The 25257-nt window shown below is 40.7% G+C and overlaps 1 protein-coding gene across 1 annotated transcript in view; it reads right to left on the reverse strand.

Annotated features, from left to right (window-relative positions):
• The window catches only part of CCDC6 (coiled-coil domain containing 6), a 119383-nt gene that overhangs the window by 63716 nt on the left and 30410 nt on the right, over nt 1-25257 (reverse strand). Inside the window, 1 exon segment of the mRNA XM_010364949.2 lies at nt 237-386. Within this exon segment, the coding sequence (XP_010363251.1) occupies nt 237-386 (150 nt within the window).

The following is a 25257-nucleotide window of genomic DNA, read 5'->3' on the forward strand; positions in this document are numbered from 1 at the left end:
AATTTTTTAGAAATGCTCAGGGTACAAAACAGCTTACCTAACAAATGCAGATGAGCTAGAAAACCACAGTCTTGACTATTACACCGTTGCCACCCTTACCTGGTATTGTGAATCTACAAAGAACTTAAGGTACAACCTCATCAGCCAATGTTACGAGTAAAGTGCCATATCAAAGTCATTTTCTCCTAAAGAAGAAAACAGGCAGGGAAGATGACGGAGTAGAAAAGATAATTTACCTGCATCAATTTTCTGGAGAGCTCATTAGTGAGGAACTCTTCTTCTTTCTCATAATTTACAGCAAGTGTTTCTTTCTCCTTCTGCAAAGCCTGAATTTTCTTGAATAAAGTGTTACTAATGAATTCTTCTTCCTGCTCAGCCCTGGCTTGCTGTTTAAAAAAAAAAAAAAGGAAAGAACAAAACAAAACACGTTAGGGAAACAGGAAATTTACTAATTGAAATATAGTTCTTATTTCCGGAAAGGGCACCCATTTTAAATAGAGCTCTATTTTTAGCTGTGAACCAACACACTCAAGAAATGCAAAACAGAGCAATTCAGCAGAGTCTATAGAAATGAATATTACTATTATGCCAAAGAGGCCCCCCTTCACTATGTGTGGTCCTTATTCTTAAAGTGATATTTCAAAGAAATTAGCAAAGATCACATTGCAGTTTTTATGAAACTGTCCCAAATCAATAACCAGAATACAGAAAGATCCTTCTAATGTAGCAGACGGGTCCAGTCCTGCGCTATGTTCGTCAATTCATGATAAGTCTCACAGGTTGCTACATCTCGAAGGTTTACAATTAAAATATCTGGCAACATTTTTTACTGGAGCAGAGCTCAACTCACTTAAAAGTAAAATTATGTCACCTCTTTACAATGTCACCTAAAGGGTTTGGATAGGTTTGGATATGTCATTAAAAAGGCATTATGGGCCAGGTAGTGACTTCCACATGTAATCCTAGCACTTTGGGAGGCAGAGGTGTGTGGATCACTTTGAGCTCAAGAGTTGAGACCAGCCTGGGCAGCATGGGAAAATCCTGTCTCTATCAAAAATACAAAAAATTAGCCAGGCATCGTGGCACATGCCTGTGGTTCCAGCTACTCAGGAGGCTAAGGCAAGAGGATCACTTGAACCCGGAAGACGGAGGTTGCAGTGAGCCGAGATCATGCCACTGCACACCAGCCTGGGTGACAGAGCTGACAGAGATTATGTTGTCTCAAAATAATAAATAAAATAAAAAATAAAAGGCATTACAAAATGTACATGGACACATGTTCACTGAATAGCTGAATAATTAGTAGAAAAAAAAATTACACCAAATGTCTGAAAACTAGTTATTAGGAGGTAGTGGGAATCTAGGAGTGAGGGGTAAAGGTGGATGAGAGGGGCTTTATTTTTCACTTTATTTCCCTACTGGGAATTTTTTCAGAGATGAAGTCAACAAGAGGGATTTGTGAATTTTAAAAACAGAAGAGAAGGGAGTCAAGCATTATTCAATGGAGATGAAAATATTCTTCTGTAGATGCCCTCCTCTCTCCCTGAAAAAAATGTTTTAACAGATTAGGCTTATTATTATTCTGTCTAAACAGAAAAGCCTAACCATCTTTGAAGGAAATTAACCTTTTCAAAAAGGGCATCCGTGTTTCAAACAAACTCAATTCTATTTAAATAACTTTTTAAACCACAACACTTTCACTTATACCAAATAATGCATTTCTGTTTTATCTGCCAATCGAGGGAGGAAGAACCACATTGAATTCCAAGCCTCCAGCACCTGTCATTTATAATATTCCAAGAGAACCAGACCAGCAGAAGACAAAAGGGCACCCACATTAAACGATTACCACCTCTTACTGTAAAAGGCTCTGACAATCAATCCCAACTCTGGCAGTTTCGATTTCTGTATATACTCACCAGCTTCCCCAACATCCACACACTCTAATATCTACAGTTTCTACCTCCCTGCTCCCCATCACTGTGGCCCTAGAGGAGGTATATCAGCTTTTGGTACTGCTTGCTGAGTAATTCTACAAAGAGAGTCACACATAGCACGCAGACTGAAAGACAGAGCTACACAAACACAAACAGTGGAGGCTTTGGGAGAAGGTCTAGTACTCACATTTTTAAGCCATTCTGGGGCAGTCCAAGAGAGCTAAGCAACAAAGTCAAAATCCTTCAGCTAGTAAATTTGTATTACCAGCCAAGGCACCCAGTGAGCAGTCCATAGGTTCCCCCAGTGGTTCCCTTACATACCTCCTCTTTCATTAACGCTTCTCAATGTCTTACTCTTTCCACTATAGTCAAGGAAAACTGCTAAGAACTCGTACTTCTCCTCCCCCTTTAAATCAATCCCCACTTGCCTTCCAAACTCTCAAACTTAAGGATTTCACACTAGTGCCATGAGCAGGAATCCAAAGTATTTATTTAAGACATATTTGACACATACATATCCAAGCCTGCCATCTATCCAAACTACTTGTTTTTCTGGTTTTGACCGACAAAGTCCTATATGATTTGAATTCTGACTATTCTAAAAGTTAAAGAACAGAAAGGTTGAGAGGAACTGTAGCGCTCTTGCAGGTGATTCTAGCCTTGGCATTCAAAAGGGTGGTTGCCATAAACTCATTTCATTATCAGATCAGACTCAACTTCTTGCACATTAACGCACATTTAGTATTTTAGATAACTGGTAAATTTTATTATAAGCAGTAAAGGTGAAGTGGACTCAGAGGCTAGGCAGAGCAGCTTTCCCTTTACACAGGGGCCTAGAAGTGATAAATAGAAAATAAGAAACAAAGAGATTATTCCTGTGAGAAGTTGAAAATCAACCTTAAGAGTTTATTTGTGAAACTCCCCCCCAACTCCCAATTATCTAGCTACTAAGTTAGAGACAGGAGATTTCACTGTAACATACAAAAGAATTTTCGGTAGAAAGTAGATTGTGGCTCTAGGCCAGGCGCGGTGGCTCACGCCTGTAATCCCACCACTTTGGGAGGCCAAGGCGGGTGGATCACAAGGTCAGGAGTTCAAGACTAGCCTGGCAAAGATGGTGAAACCCCGTCTCTACTAAAAATACAAAAATTAGCTGAGCGTGGTGGTGAGTGCCTGTCATCTCCGCTACCCAGGAGGCGGAGGTTGCAGTGAGCAGAGCTCGTGCCACTACACTCCAGGCTGAGTGACAGAGTGAGAACCTGTCTCAACAAACAAACAAACAAACAAAAAACAAACCCAAAAAAGAAAGTAGATTAGTGGCTCAAGCAGAGAGGATGGGGAATGACTGCTCATGGCTACACAGTTTCTTTTTGAGGTGATGAAAATGTTCTGGAATTAGGGCTAATACTTTGTAAAACCTTCCCAATATACTAAAAACCACAGAACTATATACTTAAAAAAGGCGAGTGTTACAGCATGTGAATTGAATTATATCTTGATTTTAAAAAGGACTCACAATCAACACGCTGTACTCACAGAGGACCAGTTTCCTTTGTGTTTCTTCCCAAGGACAGCAGCAAAATGTAAAAATGGAGAGAGCTAGGCCTGCTCTAAAGGTGCCTTCCAAAGATGTGTCACAGGTCCTGGGAGGCCGAGGCTTTGGCAAACAAAATTACTCACTGTTTTAGAATAGCTACTTACTTCTAAGCGAAGCTTATTAATAGAAAATGCCACTCTCAGGACCACTGAATGAACATCAGAAACTGTTCTGGTGCAGCCTGTCAAAATCTGGCTAACTTAGCAAAGGGTTAACATGGCCTAACACAGCTTTAATCAGAGGTCTCCTTTAGCTAAGATTTTGCCAGTTCTTAGTTCTAATTGCCTCTTAGGGCATCTAAACACCCAGAGAAAACATCAGTACAAGATTTCCAGGTCCCCCAAATGTAAAACCCCAGCTCTCTCTTTTTCCAGTTGGTGCAGATCATCTTAGGAATGAGCATATAAATAAGGACAAAAGGCAAAAATGCTATATCCAATACAGTCTCAGGAAAAAGAAAATTTAAATTGGATACCGTGTCCTGACAATATGCATAAACATAATTACCAGAGAATGAACCATGCATCATAAAAAAGTATTCAGTGCCCACTTGACTTCTCCCTGCAGATTTCTCCCCATATTACATGGAATATCATCTCAATCTCAGTCTTAGTCCTGTTTGTTCCCCGCTAATCCTAAGGCAAGACTTTTTATTTAAGCTATAAAACAAATTACCTTTCCAAGGTATTGCCCCAAAAGCAGTCAGCAAGGAGCCAGGTAGACAGTGGCCTACAAGCAAAGAAGCAAGCCCCAGGTACCACTCACAAGGCATGAAGGTGCACAGAGGGGAGAGAAAACACGCTACCTCATGAAATCTCATTATTAGGTTTATCAATATATTTCCCTTTTTACCTAAAATGCTTGCAAGTCTCAGCATATCTAAACACATCTTAATTCAAAATTAAAAATCTATTTCCAAAGCTAAATAAATGAAGCAACGTTTACCTATAGCTCTGTAAATTCTCAAATAAAAATGTGAACAAAAAAATTAGGAACTCTTTGAAGGAAGAAACATTTTCCTACTGTTTTCTCTGTTTGTAGGGTAGACTGGGAAAATCTGGGGGAAACAGAAAAATTTATGATATTTTCGTGTTCCATATTCTGGTTCTAGTAGCTATATTTAGAAATTAAATTTGGTATAATCATAATCAATTATTTGTGTAATTTAACACATTGCCCCTCACCCAGCAGTAATCACTGTCTGTTAATGTGAGGACTACACCACAAAGCATCTCTTCATCATTCTTTTCCCATCCTACTAAAATCTAATAAAAGGGAAATTAAAGGGAGAGTAGGAACAGGAGAAATTTACGAAGTCCTGTGGGAAAAATAAACACCAAAAATATAACAGAAAATATTTTCTCCTGAGTCACCACATATTTAGGCAACCACACTCTAAATGAGCATAATTTTCTGCAGATAAGGAAAACACAGTTTGTTCTGACCTACTGCTAACATGACCTGAGCACAAATTTGATAGGAGAGTCTAATGTGATTGTTTAGTGTTTCTGTTCTTTTATCAATGGCATTTTGGAGATCAAGGGTTAGTACAGAAAGAATTTTAAAACCCTCCACAATAGCACTCAACCACTGAAGAGAAACTCCAAGTGCCAAAACCAAAATCACGTAGGGTGGTGCAATTCACAATCTATTAAGCATAGGAAAAAGAACGGTTCTTCAAAGCAAGAAATGACAAACATCTATTTGATGGCAGCCCTATGGATACGGTCAGGACAAAGTTCAAGTGCCTACCAAGATAACATATTTGCACAGATTTTTTTTTAAAAGAATTACTTTTAAGTTAGTTGATGATTTGTTTTAATAACAAAGAATCATGAAACTAAGACATCTTGAAGCTTTAAGAAAGAGTCCAGGCAGGCTCTATTTATTATTCTCGTTATTTAAGTTTACTAGTTTGTTGTCTAGTCACAAATTAATGATCTTAACATCTCAGTTTAAAACAGCATCTGAAACCACATTATTAGGATAGCAGGGACCACCTAACACACAGGCAACCAAATAAAAACTTGTTCTGTTTAAACTGTCCTTTCCTAGGTATACTACTGCACATAATGATTGTTCTGGGAGATGGTCCGAGTTTATCAGAATCCCTCATGACCAATGGCTGGCAACTCTTACAGGATTAGCTTGACTGTTGGTCACAGAAATGGGTTTAACACCACCAACCGCTGTCCTGCAGGCATCTGTTTAATATTTAAGTGCCAGTGCAGCAGGGGTAGGTAACAGATGACACGGAGAACAAGCCTGTATGTGCCTTTATTTCTTGTATTAGAAGAAGCAAGAAGAAGATTTCAATCACATGCCTGAGAATTACGATTCTCCATTTAGTCTTAGGAAACACTAGACTAGTATATGTTTCCTCCACATACTGCACACTAGTTCACAATAAAAGCAACTAATAGTTGATAATTGAAGCATTCATATTCTTTCCTCCATTCCAGTATTGCCAGCAAGTCACTAATATACACAGGGATTGGAGCAGAATCATTATTAGCCCTGGCAAATGCGCTAATTCTGCCTCAGATACTAAGCCTAGGCCATTGTTACAGGATTGCAGGGCAAGAGACAATAGCACCAAAGAGTGACTTTCTGGATAAGAATTCTTAAGTTACTAAATTTTACCAAATGTGGTTTCTCTCAAACCAGCTTTCATGAAAGACCAGGTAGTCGTCACTGCCCACCCCGATTTGCAGTGGACAGACACATGTCCTTCTGGGCATGTCCCACACTGCACATGACTAGAACACAGCTTTGCATACACACCTCATCATGTCAGTTCAACACCCAACCTGGTCCATGCCTAGTTCAAGAAGATGGATCCACTGGTCACTTGCTTGGATACAGAGTAATGAGAAATTGCTAGAAAAGTAGCTAAATGTTTACGCTAGATTTATGAACTTATTTCCTTATAGGCAAGGGACACACAGTTGAAGTACTAGCCTGCAGACCACCCTTTAGAGGAGGTTCATAGACATGGTCACACTTGACTCCCACTGCCTGGTTTACAAGGTGGTTGTGCCTTTGTCCAGCTGTATGACCCTAGGGTAATCATAGAACCTGTTCAGGGTGCTGTTTTCTCCTCTAAAGTGAAAATAAGGGCACCTCCCTCTGGGTTGGTTGTAAAGATAAACGGAAATAATTCACATAAAGAGCTTATCCCTAGTGTCTTGCATGCATTAACACTAAAAAGATACAAAAAGAGTTGGGGAGGGGACATGAACAGAAGGATTAATGAGAAAACAAGGAAGGTTTCTGGAAAAAGAAAATATGTGTGTGTGTGTATGAAGGTAAAAGAATCTCATGTTGTGTTCTCAAACGAAAATCATACAAAAGACACAAACCACCATAAATAAGTTCCAGCAGAAACAATCCATTTTGGATCCCATATATATGCACTAACTCTCCTAAATCCTCATCATCCACTAGGCCTGATATTCAAATTCTCAGAAACGATAAAATAGCTTTATAAAACATTTAGAAAACAAAATATGATGAATGAGCAGCAAGAGACTAACACAAAAGATCGGGCAGGTTTGAAAAGAAAACAGAACTTAAAATAAATGTGTAGATTCATCTTGGGTTTTCCATTTCAATAGCAAATCTGACACCACCGAATAGCAAAGCAAGTAACCCAAAGACAAACCTAACAATTAATCCAAAATGTGGCATAAAGAAGCAAGACGATGGAAAATGAGAAAGATTATCAAATCACATAGGAAGGGAAATTAAAAGATTTAATACACATATAAGTAAAGACTAAGAAGACAAGTACAGAGAAAAAGAGGGAAAGTGTAACTAAAGATGATGGCTGGGAATTTCCCAGAACTAATGAAAGACATGAATCTAGAGATACAGAAACCACCACTTTGGGAGGCTGAGGCAGGCATATCACTTGAGGCCAGGAGTTCAAGACCAGGGTGGCCAGTGTGGTGAAAGCCCATTACTACTAAAAATACAAAAATTAGCTGGGTGTGGTGGCACACACCTGTAATCCCAGCTACTTGGAAGGCTGAGGCATGAGAATCACTTGAACCTGGGAGGCAGAGGTTGCAGTGAGCCGGTATTGTGCCACTGTACTCCAGCCTAGGCAACAGAGTGAGATTCTGTCTCAAAATAAAGTAAAATAAAATACCTTAAGCCACTCTGGGTGGAACAATAAACCCTCCAATCCCAGAGTCCAGGCAAAAAGGCACTGCTTCAGCATGAGAGGCATAAGCAAAACTGGTCTGGGTGTAGGAAACCCTCCCATCCCCAGGACTCAGACACAGATCCAATGTCCCCAAGGAAAGGCTGGAAACTCTTCTGCCCATATACACATCAGATTAAAGGCAGTTTGACTACCAGACGAAGAAGGTAACAGGAAAGCTGAGGAGACCCTATGTCCATGACCCAGGTACCAGGGCCTACCTTAAACTGGATTAGAGGAACTGAGAACCATTCCCCTGCCTCTACAATGAGCCCAGATATGAGATCTAAACCACCAACGGTAATCTAATGCTGAAGAAGGGGCCAGGGCTACATTATACAAATAATGCCCAGGCATTTGAGAACTTATAAAAAAGCTGAGAACATAAAGCAAGAACACTGAGGAAAGTGGGGCACTCCAGGCACTATTTTAAGTGTAAGGTAATAGCAGTTCACAGCTGGAAGAACTTAAAACCTGTGGCAGAATGAAGGAAATAACATGAAGACCCAAATCCAACTCAATTACTGATCAAATTAACTCACAATCCTGTATACGTGACCTAATAGAAGAAGACGCGTGCTCGTTTCTAGGCATAAAAACGACTGGGCATGATGGCTTATGTCTGCAATCCCAGCACTTTAGGAGGCCAAGATGAGTGGATCACTTGAGCTCAGGAGTTCAAAACCAGACTGGGCAACATGGTGAAATCCCATGTCTATGAAAAATTTAAAAAGTAAGCTGGGTGTGGCTGGGCACGGTGGCTCATGTCTGTAATTCCAGCACTCTGGGAGGGCAAGCTGGGTGGATCACTTGAGGTCAGGAGTTTGAGACCAGTCTGGCCAACATGGTGAAACCCCATCTCTACTAAAAATGCAAAAACTTACCTGGCTATGGTGGCGAGCACCTGTAATTGCAGGCACAAGAACTGCTTGAACTCAGGAAGTAGAGGTTATAGTGAGCCAAGATCTCTCCACTGGATTCCACCCTGGGTGACAGAGTTAGACTGTCTCAAAAAATAATAAAAAGAAATTAAAAAAAAATAATCTGGGTGCAGTGGTATGTGCTTGTAGTCCAGCTACGCAGGAGGCTGAGATGGAAGGATCACTTAAACCCAGAAAGGTCGAGGCTGCAGACAGCCTTGATCGTGCCACTGCACTCTAGTCTAGGCAACAGAGTAAGACTCCATCTCAGAAAACAAAACAAAACAATATACCTTGGTCTCTACTGGTCTTCTACACACAATGTCTGGCATTCAATCAAAAAGTACCAAAAAAAAAAAAAAAAAAAAAACTCATAATAATGTAAAAACAAAATCAAGAGATAAGACAACAGAAAAGACTCAGAGATGACCTAAATGTAGGAATTATCATACAGTGATATTAAATAACCACGCTTAAAATGTTTAAAGATCTAATGGAAAAGGTAAACAACATACATAAACATACGGGAAATTTCACTGAGATAGAAACCAGAAGAGTTAAATGGAAATGATAGGAATTTAAAAACTAATCAGAGATGAAGAATTCCTTCAATGGACTCATCAGTAGACTTGGCGTGGCTTAGGAAACTTTACTTAGTAAACTGAGTAAGTCAATAGAAATTATTTTGACAAATAAATTGAAACAAAGAGTGATGGAGGTAAGGGACAAACAGATTATCCATGGGTTATCAAATGGTCTAACAATTTTTGTCTTCTAAAACTCCAGTAAACACTAATAAGACAGAAGACTTGAGAAGATATGGCAAAAGTTTCTTCCAAAATTAATGAAACAGAACGAACCACAGATTCAAGAAGCTCAGAGAGTCCCAATCAGGATAAATTCAAAAGGAACAGAAAACAGACACATCTCCCCAAATAATTATAATCAAACTACAGAAAATCGAAGACAAAAAAGCAGCCAGAGAAAAACGACAGTATAAAAACAGTGAAAAGGCAGCTGCGTTGTAACAAACAAGTGACTTGTATCCTACATAAAGAACAACTTGATAAAGAAATATAACCTCTGGCCCAGCAAGGTGGCTCACACCTGTAATCCCAGCACTGTGGAACACCGAGGTAGGTGGATCACCTAAGGACGGGAGTTCAAGACCAGTCTGGTCAACATAGTGAAACCCTGTCTTTGCTAAAAACACAAAAAATTAGCCAGGCAGGGTGGTGCATGCCTGTAGTCTTAGCCACTCAGGAGGCTGAGGCATAAGAATCACTTGAACCCAGGAGAAGGTAGTTGCAGTGAGCTGAGATCATGCCACTGCACTCCAGTATGGGTGACAGAGCCAAGCTCTGTCTCAAGAAAAAAAAAAAAAATACATATATGTGTATATACACACACACACATCACACACACATACATATATACACACACATATACATATAAAACCTTCGATGGGAAAATGACACAAGCAGGCATTTTTAAAAATGAAGATTTAAATGACAAATTATTAAAAGTTCATAATCACCCTCAGAAGCAGTTAAAAAGATTTAAGATCACAATATCTGATCTTAATCACAATATCACATCCCAGATTGACAAAATTAACAAGTTTGATAATATCAAGTGTTGACAAGTATGAAGATCAGTGGGAATTCTTATATAACGTATATGGCAGTGTACATGGTACAAATACTTGGAAAAACTAAGTATTTTTGTACTCTACTATGCAGCAATTCTACTGCTAGGTATATGCCCTAAACTCTTCCACGTATAGAAGAAAGCAGTTGTAACATATTCATGGTATTGCTGATCCTTAAATAAAATACTGGAAAACACCTCAAATACCTATTCAGAAGAAAAACCATATATTCACACAGAAAATTAAAAAGCAATGAAATAAAAAGAAATACAGTTAAATACAATATGAATAAAGCTAAGAAACACAGTATGGAGTGAAAGAAGCTGCAAGAAAATACATTTTTTAATAAACTAAAAAAATCAGAAGAAATGATAAATTGCTTAGGGATACACTTATGAGATGAAGAGGTGGGAGGAACAGAATAGAAATGAAATTCATAGGTAGATGCAATGGTATCAGTACCATTCTTGAGTGATAGGAATCCAGGTGCTCATTCTGTCATGCTTTATAACTTACAGGTGTTATATGGTCCACTTATTCTTTTGTTTGAATAAAATATTACATAATGAAAATGTTAAACAATGTTATAAATATAACTTGGTGGATAAACCATTTTCCCTCTTAGAATTCATAAGTGTTTTAATACAAAGCTGAAAAATATTATGCTACGTGACAGAAGCTTGATGCCAAAGACCACATATTATATGACTTCATTTATAGAAAATGTCCAGAATGGGCAAATCTATAAAGACAGAAAGATTTGTGGTTGTGTAGGGTTGGGGCAGGGAAGGCTGGGTGGTGGGGAGAGGAATAGTGAGTGCTAAAATTCGATTATAGTTCAACTCTGTAAATATAATAAAAACCACTGAATTGTATATTTTACATGTGTAAATTTTATGGTATATAAAATTATATCTCAATAAAGCTGTTTTTTAAAAAAGCATTCTCTATAACATACATGTTTTTCATATATCAGAAATATCAATGAAATATAAAAATGTTAAATGAGCTTAGAAAGCAAGGAGATACAGACTTAAATGTATGACATAAGTCAATAAAACATGAAAAAGCCCTAACTTTACATCACTCTAACAATTCACTATAAGAAATGGGGCATGTCTAATACTTATCACTTTGATATATTTAGAAAAATAGCTAGCCCATCGTTCAAATATCATCTCTACGATACTTATAGGCACATTCCAACTTACAAATGCTCTAAAAGTTACAAAAGTTCTAATTTGTAAGTTGGTTGTTAGGATAACATTTTCTATTGCAACAACATAAACTGCTGTTAGTTCCTATGGCCAGCTTTCAAAAACTCATTCATGCCATGATGTAACTGAATTCTGCTATGAAAAGTACCCCGAATCTGGGTTCTAAAAGCAGAGATTCAAGTAGAAGAGAAGAAAGTTACCCCCACCTTTAAGTATGGAACCAGTTTAAGGCATAATTTTCAAAAGCTCCCTTGGTAGTTTCTTACTCTTCCTCTCAGAATTCTTTACCACCTACTGCTACACTTACCAGATGCACAGTCCACTCAAATTGCTAAGTCCCTAACCCCAGTAAAGCATAACAACCAAACAATCCTTTCCCGAAAATAAATCATGCCTGCAAATCAGCAACCTTCCTTTCCTTACAAAACAAAGCTAGCGCCTAACAATCCTTTCAGTGGGCAACTGAGAAGAAAGCAATCAGACTGATCCAAATTATTAATATACTAAGACGTGAAAGGCTTTCTTAACCCTGATGTTTATCTTTTATTATACTTTAAGTTCTAGAGTACATGTACATAACGTGCAGGTTTGTTACACATATATACATGTGCCATGTTGGTGTGCTGCACCCATTAACTCACCATTTACATTAAGTATATCTCCTAATGCTATCCCTCCCCCGACCCCATGACAAGACCCAGTGTGTGATGCTCCCCTTCCCGTGTCCAAGTGTTCCCTGGTGGTCTAGTGGTTAGGATTCGGCGCTCTCTTAACCCTGATGATTGTTCTGCGGGGTGTAGGAGGGCATGATAGGATCCCTGCCAGAGTATTTTCTGCCAGAACAAGCTTACTCAATCAGTTACCTATTGTTATGTAACAAACCATGCCAAAACTTAAGGCTATAAACAACAACAATGTATTGTCCTTACTCTATGGGTTAATGGGTGGTTTCTTGGCTGGTTTCACTGGGCTCACTCACATGGCTGCATTCAGGTGGAGGTTCAGCTGAGCTGAGACCCAAGATCAAAGCCAACATCAAGGGATAGGAAATCGACTCCCACCTCTTAATGACAGAAACAATATAGACCTCCTCAGATGTATGCATGATATATAAAAAAGATCAGACAAAAAAGGGCTGTGCCTAACAAGTCTCAAACCACACACATTTGTAAGAACGAGTCACAAACTACAAGGGAGCAATAAGTACATCGGTGTTCTGTGTTTGTGATTCATATCAACGATTAACTTCATACGCGATCTTCAAGCTGATCAAATTACTACCTCCAAAACATTTCAGCTCAGAAGCTACTGGGGAAGTTCTTCACCACCCTTGGAAGATGTGTTGTTAATTATGGAGGCCTCTAACCAGCTTTTTAAGAGAAACCTATCAATGCCCCACCCTCTACATCTCTACCTATCCCTGACACCGGAGGTTTCCAACTCTGGCCCAGGGGCAATGGAACACCTGAAGAACGGGCTATAACATTCCAACAGCTATACATTCTTGGAAAACATGAGGTGTTTCTCAGTTGCACTTGTGCAGAGAAAAGGAGGTAGTCAAGTACCTCCTAACGTCAAAGAATGAACAGGGGGAGCTCTGTGATAAAGTGACCTCTGCAACAGAAAGTAGGGCCAATTACAGACAGAGATGACTGCCAAATCCAAGGCTCCTCCCACCCTTCCTGGCAAGGTGCATTCCCCAAGACAGAGAAATCTTAAAGGAAATTAAAAACAACAAAACAAAATAAAAATCCAAGCAAAGAATAAAACTCACTGGCAGTTGATCTCCATGCGGAGGTTGATTGATTGCAAAATGATTGCGAAAGAATATGATTCCACCTGGGTGCGGTGGCTCACGCCTGTAATCCCAGCACTTTGGGAGACCGAGGCAGGCAGATCACAAGGTCAAGAGATAGAGACTATCCTGGCCAACATGGTGAAATTCTGGCTCTACAAAAATTAGCTGGGCGTGGTAGTGCGTGCTGGTAGCCCCAGCTACTCGGGAGGCTAAGGCAGGAGAATCTCTTGAACCTGAGAGATAGAGGTTACAGTGAGCGAGATGGCGTCACTGTACTCCAGCCTGGCGACAGAGCAAGGCTCCATCTCAAATAAATAAATAAATAAATAAATAAATAAATAATATCATTCCTATCATTCCAGATTAAATACTGGCCATGCATCATTCACTGTGTGCCTAATGCAAAGCTTCTCTACACCAGGAACCCTAAATTTCTAAATAAGTTCCCATGACTTCTGACATGGGCAGGGTGAACCTCAACACTAGCCCCAGAAGGTTATCTTCCATCTGCCTCCTCTCCCCATACCCCATAATAAGTTCCTAACCAGAACTGCTGCCAAGTAGAAAACTAAGCTACAATCATTCGATTTCTAAAAGCTATCATCTATGATGGAGCATCTCCTACATGGGAAGCACTGTGCGCATGGGACACTGCATACCACAGACACTGTCCCCACCCTGAAGGGGTATATAATCCTCCCAGCAATTAAAGAAAAGCAACATCATTAATCCATACATTTAGCAATTGGCCTTGGAATGATCTTGTCTTGGCTACATAAATGGCCTCAAGAATAAAGAGATTTAAAATGGGATTAAGCTGCACAGAGGAAAAAGCTAAGCATTTTTATCTACTGCAGTAACAGAAGAAATACAAGAGACTACTCAAGGCCTAAGGTCTGGCACATAAGCATCCTCCTGCTGAATAGGGAGGAGCACAAACCTACAGAATTATACCAGCTGTATAGATGGTATACTCATATAACACTGGACAATCATCCTTGATAATGGAGGAGAATGTTTAAGTACTGATTGTGTTCCTGGCACCATGGCAGGCTCTTCCATACAGTATCGCATTTAATCCATACACTGACTCCACACATTTCGGCCCCACATCATATATAGGGAAAGTAGCTCAGAGAGGTCAAGCAACCTGCCTGAGGATCTCAGCTACAAAGTGTGAGGGCTATGATTCAAGCAAACCCTGGAATGGCTCCAAGGCTCCTAGTCCTACTATGGTCTAACTTCAACAACCCAGTAACAATACCTTCCTCTGATCCAAAGGCTGCAGCATCATTCTCCAAAAGTCACTAACTTGCCACAAAGGTCAACATTATTTGTGCTGCTGTCAGTGCCTGAACATCACAAAGCAGCTCTTCTTTAGAAAGACATGCCCGGTAATTTGCTTTCTCAAACTAAGGGTAACTAAATGTTGGGTGACCAACAGGTACTCTTTAATATTTGCAAAAGAGCCACTTTCTGCTATTGCTGCCATCACTTCAAGTAGTAGAATACATATTCCCTGATGGCATACATGCCATATGCATAGTGTTCCTGTGTGTTGACAGCAAGTTGTTGCAGGGTAAATGCACCAGAGAGCAACAACTTAAGCATATCACAAGAATGACCCATATGGCAGAGGCACCTGAATGTGTGTTCTGAGACAGAGAATCTGGGGTGGCTAATCTGGAGGTTCACATCTTCTAGACCAAAAATAAAATTCTAAGGCTCCCCTAACCATCTGAATAGACCCCTTCTCTCAGCCAAGGGCATTCCAAAGTTAGCCTGAAAAACTGATTCAGGCCAAAAACTGATAGAAGAGAGGGTCAGACATGCCTCATTATACCCTCCTTCCTTTTTGAATTCAGGGAAAGCCAACCAGCATTAACATCAACATAGACCTTAAGTCTGGTAAGAAACATTAATAATCTGTTCTCTCTGAAGCCTGCTACTTTGGAGGCTTCATATGTATGATAAAAATGCAATCTCTACAGCTCCTTAACATAACGCAGACATTCCTTTCTATCGATAACTTTTTCAACCAATTGCCTTTTTTTTTTTTTTTTGAGACAAGGTCTCACTCTGTCACCCAGGCTGAAGTGCAGTGGTGCTATCACGGCTCGCTGCAACCTTGACTTCCCGGGCTTGGGTAATTTTCCCACCTCAGCCTCCCAAGCAGCTGGAAGTACAGGTGCATGACACAATGCCCAGTTAGTTTTTGTATTATTATTATTATTATTATTATTATTATTATTATTTTGGTAGAGATGGGGTTTCGCCATGTTGCCCAGGCTTGTCCTGGGCTCAAGCAATTCTGCTTGCCTCAGACTACCAAAGTGCTGGGATTACAGGTGTGAGCCACTGCTCCCGTCCCAGACAAATTTTAAATCTACCTATGACCTGGAAGCCCCCACTTTGAGTTGTCCTGCCCTTCCAGATCAAAACAATGTAAATCGTACGCGCATCGATTGATGTATTATGTTTCCCTAAAACATATAAAAACAAGCTGTACCACCTTGAGCACATGTCATCAGGACCTCCTGAGGCTGTGTCACAGGCATGTCCATAACTTTGGCAAAATAAACTTTCTAAATTGATTGAGACCTGCTTCAGATACAATCTAAGCCCCCATCCCATCCTATGGAACATGGGCTGTACAGAGGATTAAGGCCCTGACTTTTGGGGTAAGTGAAGGTTGCCAGGTAGAAGTTATTAAGGGGAGGGTGTTAAGTGAAAATTCTATACAAACTGAATGCTGTTTGCAAGGGTTGCTGTTTTCCTGCCAAGCCCATCACCACTGGACCGTGTGATTTTCCTGCCCAGTACACCACCACTGGGCCATGCAGATACGCTGCCCAGCCCACTGCCACTAGACAGTTTCTGTAATTAAGGTGGCTCTTCGATTCAGCCCACTGCCACTGGATACTCTTCCCTGGATGAAAGCCCCTAATAAAACCCTACGTCTCATTTGCTGGCTCCAGGTGTCTTATTTGGCCTTTGAACCTGGTGCCCTCCCTACTGAGGTTGATAGGGGTTTGGCATGACAACTCTGCTAATTTAACTTTATTCTTCATGCTTTCCTCCCCTTCTCTTTCATGGTTCACTGTGCCTAAGTTTTACAAACAATATGATTTATGATGAACACCTGCTTTCCTTTGAGATCCTGGAACTTTGGTACATGCTAAGCAGAGCCAGCCCCCAGTAAAAACCCTGGGCTCCAATGAGTATCCCTGTTACATGACACTTCACATGTGTGGTTATAATGCAATGCTGGGGGAATTAAGCACATCCTAGTGTGACTCTACTGGGAGAGGACTCTTGGAAGCTATGCTTGGTTTCCTCTGGACTTTGTCCCATGCACCTTTTTCTTATGCCGATTTTGCTTTGCGGCCTTTTGTTCTAAAACATCTTAGCCATGAGTATGACTAGATACTGAGCCCTGAGTCTTCCTAGCAAGTCGTCAAACCTGAGGGTGGTCCTGGGGACTCCTGACACACTCTGTATCTAAAAAGAATGCCTTTTAACCTGTCTTTCAAAAGCCAATGGGAGCCACAGGAAAGAGCACACTTCATCCCTACCATGCCCTAATGATCACTTCATCCCTACCGGCCCAAAGTCTTCTAGTTAAGTGCAACTTGACTAAGAGGGACATGAGACCACTTAGCCAGAAAAGGCTCCTCAGATCTCCAGACTCCTTTTTTTTTTTTTGAGATGGAGTCTCGCTCTGTTGCCCAGGCTGGAGTGCAGTGGCGTGATCTCGGCTCACTGCAAGCTCCGCCTCACGGGTTCACACCACTCTCCTGCCTCAGTTTCCCTAGTAGCTGGGACTACAGGCACCCGCCACCATGCCCGGCTAATTTTTTTGTATTTTTAGCAGAGATGGGGTTTCACCGTGTTAGCCAGGATGGTCTCGATCTCCTGACCTCGTGATCCACCCGCCTCGGCCTCCCAAAATGTTGGGATTACAGGCGTGAGCCACCGCGCCCAGCCAGATCTCCAGACTCTTAACCAACTGCCAACTTGTCGTCACCACCTAGAGAGCATATAGGCACCTCTAACATAATCGACCCCAAACACCTCTCTGGATTCCTTCCCCTCTTTCCTAAGCAGTGAGACATGGAGTTGCTCAAGCCAGAAAAAAAAAAAAAAAAAGGCAAGTAAGCCAGCCTTGGTTTTCTTTCCCTCACTCACTACCCTTGTGCCTATTTAGCCCATCAAAAGTCCTGTTTCTAATGGAAATGAACCTTGAATGTCTTTCTGGCATTCTCATTGCGTTTGCTCCAGCCACTATCATTCCTCATCAGGCTTACAAAACAGCCACCTACCTGGCCCTACTGATCCTTCCACTCTTGTGCTCATATAACCTGTGCTCATTCTGCACTCGCACAGTTTTAGAGATGGAAAGCTGACCCCTTTGTTGCCCTGCTCAAACCCTCCAATGGCTTCCCATCACACTAAGAAATAGTGATTCCTTACCCTGGATCATCTACCAGCCCTCCCATGGTCCAGCCTCTGCCTGCCTCTTGCCCCGAACACTCATGACACTCCAGCCACTCCAGCATATCTGTTTCCACACATGCCACACTCACAATTCCTGCTGTGCGATCCAGGCACTAGCCAGGCTGCCACGTAGCAGGCTGGCTATCATCTCAGATCCCCCCGAAGAGACTGTCTCAGCCATCAAACCTAAAGAGCCCTCACCACCATTCACCACTCCATTACACTGTCTTCTTTCCACTGAGGATGCATCTTGCCTATTGCCACTGGGATATCTTTTTACTGTTTTTCACCCCCACCAGAATGTAGGCTTATGAGCACAATCGGGGCCGCTGGTGACTTCAGAACCTAGAACTGTGCCTGGCATATGGCAAGTACTCCGATACCGGTTAACACATGCGCACTCACTGAGACGTGGTAAAAGGCTTCTCTTGATCTCAACCTTTTCTCCCCACCCTCCTCTGCCGGTTAACTGAAGTTCAAAGCACTGAGTCAAGTTCTCATGACAGAAAAAAATAAGGTACTATATCAACTGCTCTTGGAGGAGCTCAGAGTCTAGTAGTTCCAGATCCATCACCACTTTTCACACCCCCACATCCACTTGCACAGATGCCGCTGATGCCAAAACACAGCACTATACTTGGTAGCTCTAACTCTTCCATCCTGTCACCACTGTTGGATCATGAAACAAGCTGTAGTGGATGGTACGTGAGTGACCCCTAGCATTAAGTTTCTTCATCCTCTTTTTGATAAGAGGACTCTCCTACATTCAGGTGGGACACAGAATCACCCAGCTAAATTACATATCCCAGACTCCTGAGCAGCTAGGTGGGGCTATGGGGCTAATTTCTGATAAACAGGAGGAAGTGGCCTGCAACTTTGGAGTCATAGCTTTTAAAAAGAAGCAGTTATCATCCATGCTCCTTCCCACTTTTCACAGGCTGGAATCGGACCAGAAGTTATAAGGCAGCTCCCACCACAATGGCAAGGCTAACACCCCATGAGATGGTACAGCTACAAAATAGGAAGACCCCAGCGAACAACCTCACAGAGGAGTCAACCACCAGCCCCGGACTATTAAATGAGAGCACCATAAACTGAGCAGCTGTATTTAGGGGTCTCCCCATCAGCAGTTTAGCTTCTGCCCTGTATAATTCCTGAAATGAAAACTCATCAGTATAGGAGGAGAGTCAGATATATGTTTAGAAATGAAAAGCTCTCCCAAGATACAGTAAAGTGGAGAGGCAAAATGCTAAAGAGTATGCACATTATGATCCCATGAGTGAAGTTTTATTTAACAAGAATATATAAATAAAATGTTTTGATGTATTATACATGAGAGTTTATATTATATAAACATGTATAAGTATCATGTATATAATTGTAAATATTTTAAAAATTAATAGAACTGTGTCTAAGAAATGTTAACAGTGCCTCTGGAGTTGTTAAAGAGGCTAATCTGTCACACCACATTCGTAGGGCTAAAAACACCACCATACAAAGCACTCAAGTATATAAAAATAAACATTCACCTTGTGTTTATATGTGTATACACGTACACACAAATCTGGAGGGACTGCTTTGTAGGCAATGGATTCCCAAAGCTCAACATCAAGATTTCATTAGCATCACCTAATATTCATTAAAAAAAAAAAAAAAAGTTGATGCACTACTGATGCCTAGACCCTTGCCCTGACAAACTGGGTCAGCTCTGAGGGATGGCGCCCCAAAGTTCCAATGAACAGTTTGGTTGGAGACCCTGGAGCAGATAAAAGATAAGGCACTAGCTAATCAGGAGACCTCAGCCCTCGCCCTGGTTTTGCTGTTAACTCTTAATTAACCTTGGCAAGCTACTTACTTTCTTCAGCCTGCCTACATTTCCCCATCTGTAAAATGGGAGATAATGAGAAGTCCTTTATGGCACAGCACACATCCTGCCTTGTGAGGGGGCAGGGGATCCACGCTGCTTTGAATAAAAATTCCCACATAAGTATTCCCCAAATTCAGTTGCTAATTGGCAAAAAAAAAAAAAAAAAAAAAAAAAAAAAGATGGCAATCTGATTAAATATAAGGATACAAATTCTCCTCCAAAAGTAAAAGGCTCCTTATACAAGGGACTTAGGAGGGAGGAAGAGGGGAAATGGATTACAGAAAACTAGAAAATAAGGAGTCAATTATGAAAAGCACTGCTAATATTATCCATCCCTTGTAACCTCTGTGCTTTCGTTTTACAAAATTGGTTCACATTATATGCACACTGTATCCTCACTCCACTTACTAGATTTTAACTATCTCTATGATTAAATGTTCCTCCAATAATTTTTGATGTTTTAAACAACCAATCTCACTGATGTGCCAAAATCATCTCTCTACTGCCTGACATTCCTTCCAGCTGTTTCCAATGCTTCTGCCCTAAGAAGAATCATTACAATGAACATGCTTGAACAGTCTGAGGCTGTGCTAGCTGGATGTTTCTTCCAGCAGATTCCCCAACCTTGGGTATCAGTATTCAGTTAAGATATGGAGGCTTAAGCAAACAGCTGCCTACATTTGCAGCTACAAAGCTGTTGTCTGTTTCCTGTGCTGTTGCAGGTAAGAAAATGGTAGCCAATTTACATCCTGTTCCTTGTCTCCTTGCTCATGTGAAGGTATCCAGGGGTTGGGCTTTGGAACTGACTTACAATGGAAGCCAACTCCTCTGAAGAAGTAAAAGACACACTGCTTTAACTATAAGACTGGCTTTGTGAGTTGGAGGTTATTGATGTATGAACATTTTCTAATTTTCAGTGAGTAAAGAGGGATGGAAGGTTTAACCTCTAGCAAGGGGTTAACTTTCAGCATCAAGTTTCTATTCTAGTTGAACACAGGATTTCATGCTCAAACTAAATCTCACCACCTTTATACCCGGGGCTGCATCCAGTCACAGAGGATAACTTTCCAGATTGCCGGCGGGGGGACGGGGTGGGGGGCGCGGGGCTGCAGGGAGATAACAACATTAGATAGTGCATGAGCAGTAACTCTTCCCTGCCAGAACTTCTAAGAAATATTGCTTAACCTGTCATTAAGAATTAAGGCGAAAATCTAGCACAGGTCCTCAATCCTTTAAACACAATTCCAAAATCCAGAAGACTGAAAACCGAAAGCTACACTTGGCAAGTAACCAAACAACTGCGTTCATTTGGTGGCAAGCCTGATCTGAATTGACATGAGGCTCTCTGCAGCTTTATCATCAAACTTAGCGTGCCTGTTCACATGTTTTGCTGAGGTGGTTTGATGTGTCTGCTGTTCCAACCCACTGGCGTTGCTATAGTATATGTGGTAGGTGCTCAGTACCTTTCCACAGCCCCACTCCCTTTTATGGGATGGATTGTGTCCTTGAAAAAGATATGTTCAATTCCTAACCCCACATACTTGTGAATGTGACCTTATTTGGAAATAGGTTCTTTGCAGATGTAATCAAGTTAAGATGAGATCATTAGACTGGGCCCCAATCCAATATGACTGCTGTCCTTATAAGAAGGGAAAATACAGACAGAAACATACAAGGAGAAGATGACCATGTGACTTCAGAGGCAGCGACTGAAGTGCTGCAGCTGCAAGCCAAGGAACGCCTGGAGCTACTAGAAACCAGAAGGATCACAGAAGGATCTTCCCCGGCCAGAGGTTTCCAAGGGAGAACAGCCCTACCAACACCTTGATTTTGGACTTCCGGCCCCTCCAGAACTGTGAGAAAATTTCTATTGTTTTATGCCACTCAGTCTGTGAAACATTGTTACAACAGCCTTGGGAAACAAACACACCCAACTCCCACCACTGAAAAACCTAAAATCTAAAACCCATCTGGCCTCATGGATAAAAGACTGTGCAACAATATTTTAATATTTAATATTTCAATATGCCACTTTATTTGGAATATTTCAAAGTAACTGCAGGTTTTTCATTCTTGGTTTCTGGCAATGGTATTTACCTAAATTTGTGATGATTTTGTAATAGACAGCTAATTAAAAAAAAAAAAAAGAAAAAGGACACAGAACACATAATTTAGCCTTTCAAATTATCAAAAGAGAACAGTTAAAACAATCCAAGTACATCTTAAATCCTTTATATGAGAATGAATGTTCCCCCATTTCTATGATGTTGAAGCAGTAGCACATTTAGACACAATACAGCTGTCAAAATCCCAAATGCTGCAAAATCAACCATGGTCAGTGAAGATCTACGACATCTAATACTGAAAGAAAACAAAGTGAAAGAATGGTGAAGCATGTCCGAAGTGTAGACATTCATTTCCTTACACATTTACCTAGCAAATACACTGACACACACACACACACACACACCCCTCTACATCGATTCCATATGCCAGAAGGCACAGGGAATACAACAAAACTATAATGAGACAGGACCTTATATTCTAACAGAAATGTAACAGAGGCACAAATTGATCTTCTCCCAGTTCTAAAATGTTTTCTTTGACACTAAACTTACCTTCTGTTTGCCTACCCAATGAAGACTAGAGTTTCCATAATTTTATCATTTTTATCAAACATTAAAATTATCACTTTGAAATACTCCATTTACTTAAAGGTGGTTCATGGATTAACCAAAGATATATAGAGATCAATATACAAAGATATTCACGGAAATGCCATCCATACCAATGCAAACAACCAATTCATCAACAATAGGAGACCAGTGAAGGCAGAATGCTCCCTCCTGCAAACTTTGCCTCAAGATGTCTACATCTGAATTCCCAGAACCCATGAAAATGTTACCTACATGCAAAGGAGAATTAAGGGAACAGATAGAATTAAGGTTGCCCATCAACTGACTTTAAAATAAGAAAATTATCCTGGATTCTCTGAGTGGGACCTGTATAATCACAGAGGTCCTTTAAAATGGGAAATGGAGGCAGAGAAGAGATCAGAGTGATGCCTAGTGACAAGGACTTGACTTGCCATTGCTGGGTTTGAAGATGAGGAAGAGGCCATGAGCCAAGAGATGCCGGTAGCCTTTAGAAGTTGGAGAGGCAAGAAAATGGGCTCTCCTCTGGGGCTTCCAGAAAAACTGCAGCCCTGTCACACTCTGATTTTAGTCCAGTGAGACCCACGTTGGACTTCTAACCTACAAAACTATGAGATGATATATCTATGTAATTTCAGGCCACTAAATTTGTTGTAATAATTTGTTACAGCAGCAACAGGAAACCAATATAGGCAGTAATAAATGATGGTTTATCCTGACAATGAAATGGTATGTTGCCATGATTAAGAACAAGTGAAAATTGTCATGATATGTGTCCAGTTGGGGGGAAAAAAGAAACCATGCCAGGAACCACAATATGACCCAAATTTTGCTAAAAGGCTCACACCAACCCTCGGATACGTTAGAAATGACTAGAAGCACATAAACCAGAATAGTGGTGGTTGTGAGGGATGGCGCTGATGACCTAGTATCTATATAATGAACCTGTTTTTCAAATTTTCTCCAGAAAATAGCTATTTATCATTACTAAAATATATTTAAAGTCTGGCAGAGATCTGCTCATCTAGGGTGGCTGTTACAGGGTACTCAGTGACTCAACCCGGAAAGGTTTGGACAGGTGAAGTCTTTCTGAATTGAATACCACATAGAGGAAAAAGAAGGTTCCAAGGGCACAGAAGTTCAAAGGTTCTTGTCCAGGTGAGCTTCAAGGACAAAGACCTTTTTTATCTTTCTATCTGTGAACGCTGAGTCCTTCATACAACTGGCACTTCAAGCACTAGCAGTTCATCTTAAAGTTGCTGATCTGTTGAAAACTATATCACAAGTCCAAGTTGCACCTCCCAAGGAACGAAAACCTGTTTAATTCTCTAGTTACAACGTGGCAAAGTTTGAGTTAGTGGTCTACACCGATGCTATTATTTCATCAAGCCCTAATATTTTTAGTGTATGATTCCAGAGAATGCAAAGTTTTTCAGGAACACATACACTACATTAAGACAGAGACCTCTGTATGCAATTTGATGTTTAAGGCCTACAAAGCAAGCTAACTAGGTAAACCAAGACAAAAGCTCTGCCCAGCCCAAGGCTGCCATATGACATTCTGAATGTGATTCATGATATTACGCAAAGGAAATTGCTATTTGGACATTAACTTGGGAGTATATACTCCCATCAAAATACTAAATTCTGCAATCCCCAAAAAAATAATGGTTGTTAAAAAAAATCTTAATACATTCTCAATGCCAAACACACGGCCAACAAGCCTACACACATACACAAGTGCATGCACACACGTCTTTTTTATTTTTTTGGTTTTTTTTTGAGACCGAGTCTCGCTCAATCGCCCAGGCTCACTGCAACCTCTGCCTCTCGGGTTCAAGTGATTCTCCTGCCTCAGCCTCCTTAGTAGCTGGTATTACAGGCACGCATCACCATGCCCGGCTAGTTTTTGCATTTTTAGTCGAGACAGGTTTCTCCATGTTGGCCAGGCTGGTCTCGAACTCCTGACCTCGGGCGATCCACCCGCCTTGGCCTCCCAAAGTGCTGGGATTACAGGTGTGAGCCACCGCACCCAGCCTCACACATCATTTTTTAAAAAAATCACTGATGCATTACAAGCCCAGCTGCCTCACTAAATAGATTATTTGCCATCACTATTCTGCCACCATAAAAGTTTCCAACATCTTTGAAAGGGCTCCCTTACCTAGAAAGGATACCAGGCCCAGGTGTGATTTTTTTTTTTTCCTTAAATACGCAAGGTCCACCAAACTTTTACAACAAAGACAGCTGCCATGTTATATAAACTACACCTGTCAAGGGGGGGAAAAATAAAGAAAAGCTATCCAAAAGTAGCCCTGCTTCCAAACTGGCCTATCAAAAAACCCAAAGGCCACCTTTATATAGCACATATACAGAAATCTTGAATAAAATATTAGCAGCATGAGCACAGCAATGTATTAAAATTTAAAAAATATTATAAGCTGGTAGAGTTTATCTCAGAAATAAGTGGATAATTCAACATTAGACAATTGTATTTCATTACACTGAGATTTTAAAAATACAGTCAGGTGTTGCTTAATAACAGGTTGTGTTATGAGAAATGCATTGTTAGGTGATTTCATCATTGTGTGAACATCAAAGTATACTTACATAAACCTAGATGGTATAGCCTACTACACACCGAGGCTATGTGGTATGGCCTATTGCTCTGAGGCCTGTACAGCATGTTATTATACTGAATACTGCAGGCAACTGTAACACAATGATTAGTATTTATGTATCTAAACATAGAAAAGGTACAGTAAAAATATAATATTTTAATCTTAAGGGACCACTGTCTTATACACAGTCCATCGCTGACTGAAATGCCATTATGCAGTGCATGACTACATAATCATCTCAATAGATGCAAAACATTTGACAAAATTCTGCTCATTCACGATAGCAAAACA

The sequence above is a fragment of the Rhinopithecus roxellana genome, chromosome 11 (assembly GCF_007565055.1).
Source record: "Rhinopithecus roxellana isolate Shanxi Qingling chromosome 11, ASM756505v1, whole genome shotgun sequence".
NCBI lineage: Eukaryota > Metazoa > Chordata > Mammalia > Primates > Cercopithecidae > Rhinopithecus > Rhinopithecus roxellana.